The sequence below is a fragment of the Nicotiana attenuata genome, unplaced genomic scaffold, assembly GCF_001879085.1.
Source record: "Nicotiana attenuata strain UT unplaced genomic scaffold, NIATTr2, whole genome shotgun sequence".
NCBI lineage: Eukaryota > Viridiplantae > Streptophyta > Magnoliopsida > Solanales > Solanaceae > Nicotiana > Nicotiana attenuata.
Window position 1 is genome coordinate 95,064 of NW_017673136.1, and position 5,787 is coordinate 100,850.

The window sequence follows — 5,787 nt, forward strand, 5'->3', positions numbered from 1 at the left end:
AATATATATATATATATATATATATATATATATATATATATATATATATATATATATATATATATATTAATATATATATGTAAGAGAAAGACCCGGGAGAATGGGAATAATTCTCAGTTTCTGTGTCAGCTTTTTGGCTTTGATTTATTTAATTCCTATGAAAAAGGAATTTTATTCTCCTAAAAAAGGATTCGTTTTGGCTGAGAAATGGAAACTTCCATTGTATAGGTTTCTCGCTTGACACCGTGACATGCCAACAATTTTTGCAACTAATACATGACATTTAAATGATTATGGATTTAACTATTATACAATACTAGTATTCATATCCGCGCATTGCGCCGAGAATATTAACTATAATTGTTCATGAAAAAAATATTGCTTAAAAACTACGATGCAAAGAAGCATGTAAATTTTATGGACATTTAAATATATTGGATATTCATACATCCGAATCTATTCAAATTCTATTATTTTTCTTGAATTACAATTTTATTATTTAAGTACTTGAAGAAATTGAAAAAAAATTCAGGATAAAGTTTGTATTTAAAATATTTAAAAATATTTATCATCTTTTTATTTTCTTAATGAAATAGTAGATATTATTATTATTATTATTATTATTATTATTATTATTATTATTATTATGATTATTATTATTATTATTATATAAACCCGTCAACGAATAAATATTGGTGCAACAATATAAAAATAGAGGAGTAATTATATAATTAATAGGTTGATTAGTTGTCTGATTTGATAGATATATATCTTTTGGAGAACATTTTGGTCGACCAAGAAACCTTGCCATGGTACACAATTTCATTTATATATTGTTCGTAACAATCATCATCGTTTGCGAGAATGCTTAAATCTGCTGGCATAATTGGAGAAAATAGAAATTTTGAGGATAAATTTTTAATTAAGAAGATGTTGCCATAGGGCTGGGCATATATCGGGTAAAACCGATAACCCGAACCGTTAATTGTTTATTGGGTTATCGGTATCGGGTTATTGGGTTAACGGTTCGATAACGGTTTAGAATTTTTTTTACTATTGGGTTATCAGTTCGGGCTTCGATTTGCCAATTTTGTTAATGGGTTAACCGATAACCCAATAAGAATTAATAAAATTACGACTTTACCCTTAAGTATGTACAAATGTTAGGGTTTCAGTTCATTCTCTCCTATTCTTTCTCAACCGCACTCTTCAGTTGCTTCATCTTCATTCTTCATAGACCTTACTAGTTACTCCTAGCGTAAATCTTTAGTATACTATATGTGAATTCTTCTCTTTTTTGCTTAACTCAAGTGAATTGTCTTCTCTTTTTTGCTTAACTCTAGATTGAGTTATCTTATCGGATAAACGGATAACCGAACCGATAATGATCGATAACCGATTAACCGATACCCGATAACCGATATCTTATCGGTTCGGTTATCGGTTTATCAAATTTGTAAACCGATAACCGATATGCTAAACCGATAATATTCATAACCGAACCGAACCGACCGATGCTCACCCTTATGCTGCCATGCTGGTGATGGAGTTAAGGGCAGTAGCTTTTTTTTGATTTCTTTTAAGACATGGATTTTTCTATATTATATAATAAGCAATTATATCTTTTTCCTATTTTATTTTCAATATGAATATTTGATTTTTATATTTTTTTACTTCGTCCAAAATATATGTTCTTTTATTATTTGTATAAAATGTATCAATATTTAAAAGAATTTCTGCATTATATAGAATAGGCAATTAGCCTTTTATTTTATTTTATTTTATTTTCGATATAAAATTTTGATTTTTATATTTTTTACTAAGTTGATTGTAATTGTTTCAAATTTAAATTAGACTTTGCTTCTATGTTTAAATTCAAATTCAAAATAGTAACTAATTATTAACCACATAGTGCATAAGTTATTTATTTTTAAAATTGAGATTCAAAAAAACTAATTGTTACCTAACTTAACTAATTTTGTCCTAAAATTGTCAAGTGACTTTTTATTATGTTGCCACTTGGCTTACTATGGTGTCTTTGCCTCTCTTTTATATATAGATAGACAGATTTATAAATATGCTTCTATATATTATTTACTGACTTTATAATTGTATCTTTTTTTTTTTGGTGTTTTAAATTTTTTCATGAATAATTGTAAAATTTATCAAGTGGCTTTGTAGTATCTTAACAATTGGCTTAATCTCATGAATAATAATTTTTAAAACGAACATTTTAAAATTAATTGGCTTAAGAACATGAATAATAATTTTTAAAATAGTAAAAGAGTCACATAAAGGAGGTCGGGCGGTTATTTTCTCTCGGTGCATTTTTAGCAAGGATAGCTAATGTGCGCTGAAGACGATGGCTCGCCGGAAAACGAATCGGAAACCTAATTCACAAACAACACTGACGAAGGAAAGTACTGAGGATAATTCGAATCGCATGGTTACGCCTGAATCTGGAGTGATACAACATTTAGCTCCGGTTCAATTGGTACACTGGATGCCAGGTATGGGTAGTGCGCCGACAATCATGCAAGCACCGCCGCCGAAGGAAATTGAAAATACAAAAGTGACGGAGAACAATTTGAACACAGCAGCAAGGAAATTGACCTATTCTACTGGATCTGGAGAAGAGAAGAGAACTATGGCGGATGTGGTCAAAGGCAATAGAACAGTACAACAAGGGATGCAACTCAAATTCTATCCACCTGAGGTAAGAGATGGAATTAAAATTGTGAAGCTGAATCAACACGAAATGGAGCAGCAATGTAAAAAATGGGAGACAGCACTCATAGGGTATGTTATGGGAGGAAACCCTACCTTCAAAGAGATGCTGAAATTTGCTTATGGGGTGTGGAATTCAGTTACTACTCCAACGGTAATACTGCATGATGATGGCTACTTCATCTTTAGATTTGAATCGATTGAGGACAAGATGCAGATTATGGAAAGGGGACCATATACCTTCAACAATAGACCAATGGTCCTAAAGAATTGGGAACCTGAATTTGATATGGACAAGGAGCCTATGCGAGTGATGCAAATATGGTCACACTACCAGGACTACCTATCCAATGCAGAGCAGAGGAAAATTTGGGGAGAATTGCAAGTTGTTTAGGCAAACCAATATGCACTGACAAACGCACAACACATTGTGAGAGAGTATCATATGCTCGTGTGCTGATAGAAATGGATATAACACATCCATTTCCAGATGATCTGCACTTAGAGCTGTCTAATGAGAAAGTGAGGGTGCAAACAGTGGAGTATGAATGGAAACCAAAATTTTGCCAGGAGTGCAACCAATTTGGTCATCTAAATGGGAATGTAAGCTAGAAAAACAGACAGCAAGACCAGTGCAAGTGAAGAAGGATAAAAAGTAGAGTTGGGTGAGGAAAAGTAAGACAGATACAGCAGAAATGGGTGAGGAGAATGAAACAAATGTTGCTGAGAAAGGAACACAAACAGAAGTGAATACACAACAGGAAAATCAGGAGGTTCAAATCCAGATTGGAAATAGAGGCAAACAAGCTATGATTTACCATGGTAAATCAAATACAAAGAACCAACCAACCATTGATTATGAAGAGCTGACAAGAAGGAATAAATATGCAACATTGAGGATCCAGGAAAATGAACCACCTGATCAGCAAGGAGGTAGTGCTATACAGGGGATTACCAAAGGGCCTACTCCAGATCCCGCCCTCCAATATGATATTTAGTACATGGAATATTAGAGGACTAAACAAGTCCTTTAAACGGAGGGAGTTTAAAGACTTCCTTCTAGAGAATAAAGTTGATTTAATAGGATGTTTGGAGACTAGAGTAAAACAAAGGAGAGCAAAGGATATACAGAAGAAATTTGGTAGAGATTGGAAAGTAATAGATAACTATAATGATGCTCCTAATGGTAGAATTTGGCTGTGTTGGAAAGGATCAACTGTTAATGTAGATGTAAAGCAGATAACATCACAAATGATCCATTGCCATTTAAAAGACAAAAACTCTGAATTTCAGAGTGATGTAACAATTGTGTATGGTCTTCATACTATAGCAGATAGAAGAGATCTATGGAACCAATTAAGGGATATCAGTGCAAGAACCAACGACCCTTGGTTGATTATAGGGGACTTCAATAGTGTCCTATCAGTGGAAGATAGAATTAATTGGGCTCCTGTTCATCAGAATGAGGTGGTGAATTTCAAACAATGTCTCTCAGATATTGGAGTAGGTCTGATAAACAAAAAAAGGATGCAATTTTCATGGAGTAATAAGAGAGGGGCTGAAGAAAGGATCTATAGTCATATAGATTGGGCATTTGGTAATGCAGATTGGTTTGGGGTATATGCAGGTATTGAAGCAGTCTATTTGGTACCTGGATGTTCTGACCACACACCAATCATCCTGAATACAGAAGTTCAAAGAATGAAGATGAGGAAACCATATAGATTACTGAATGTAATGTTACAACAGGAAGAGTATAAGACAGCAGTGAAGAATATATGGAGACAAAATATACAAGGATGCACAATGTATGCCATTTGCAGGAAGCTTAAACTACTGGAGCAACAAACAAGAGGAATACAAAGACGATATTCATCAGTGGAGGAAAAACTCAAACAGATGAAGGAGGAGCTGAAAAGAATACAACAGAAACTCAATGAAAACCTATTGAATCCACAACTAATAGAGCAAGAAAAAGAAATATTGAGGCAAATGGAAAAATGGGATGCAGTACATGAGAAGGTATTAAGACAGAAGTCAAGGGCTATATGGATCAATCATGGGGATTCTAATATCAAATATTTCCATGCTCAATTAAAGGCTAGACAGGCAAGAAATAGAGTCACATCTATTTGTACAGAGAGAAATGAAAGGTTGACTGAACCTCTACAGATCCAACAAGAGTTTATTCAGTTCTTCAAGAAGCTACTAGGAGAGTCAACACCAGTGATGCCTGGAATTGATGTTAACATAATCAGAGATGGCCCCTGCCTATCAATGGCACAGCAACAGCAAATGATAAGGCCAGTAACAGAGGAGTAAATCACAAGGGTGGTACAAGAACTACCAAATGATAAAGCACCAGGAATTGATGGATATCCAGCAGAATTTTTCAAAGAAAACTGGAAGATAATGGGTGATGATGTGATACAAGCAGTAATGCAATTCTTTGAAACAGGGAAGATGCTTAAAGAGATCAATTGCACCACACTCACACTCATACCTAAGGTGACAAATCCTAACTATGTAAAAGAATTCAAACATATTGCTTGTTGTTCTACAATGTACAAAATTATAGCAAAGCTGCTTACAAATAGACTGAAGCTGGTAGTAGACTATCTGGTGGGCCCTTCACAATCAGCATTCATAGAGGGAAGAAACATCTTAGATAATGTAATTCTAGCTCATGAAATAATCAAGGGGTACAATCGGAAAACAGTGTCACCAAGATGCACAGTCAAGGTAGATATTAGAAAGGCAGATGACTCAGTGGACTGGAATTTCCTAAGGGCTCTTATGCTGGAACTTGGGATACCTGGGAAAATGGTAAAGCTTATCATGGAGTGTGTTAGTACAGTCTCATACTCCTTATTAATCAATGGAGGATTAACATCAAGATTTCAAGCAAAAAAAGGATTAAGACAAGGTGATCCAATGTCACCCTATCTCTTTGTCTTGGTGATGGAGTACCTGAATAGAGCTTTGAAGCAACTGAAAACAAATCCTAATTTTAATTACCACCCCAAATGTGCAAGATTGGGAATAGTCCACATCTGTTTT

At 34.1% G+C, this 5,787-nt stretch overlaps 1 protein-coding gene across 1 annotated transcript; it reads left to right on the top strand.

The window, feature by feature from the left end:
* Nucleotides 1–3,422: 3,422 nt before the first annotated feature.
* On the top strand, nucleotides 3,423–5,049 carry LOC109215545. The gene is made up of 2 exons (XM_019379627.1): nucleotides 3,423–3,660; nucleotides 3,812–5,049. Exons 1-2 carry the CDS (start codon nucleotides 3,423–3,425, stop codon nucleotides 5,047–5,049), a joined length of 1,476 nt encoding a protein of 491 aa, XP_019235172.1.
* The last annotated feature ends 738 nt before the right edge of the window (nucleotides 5,050–5,787 follow it).

Coding starts and splice junctions, on each gene's coding strand:
- LOC109215545 (XM_019379627.1), top strand. CDS start 3,423: ATGGGTGAGGAGAATGAAACAAATGTTGCTGAGAAAGGAACACAAACA. Junction 3,661..3,811: donor ACCACCTGATCAGCAAGGAG/GTAGTGCTATAC, acceptor TTGATTTAATAG/GATGTTTGGAGACTAGAGTA.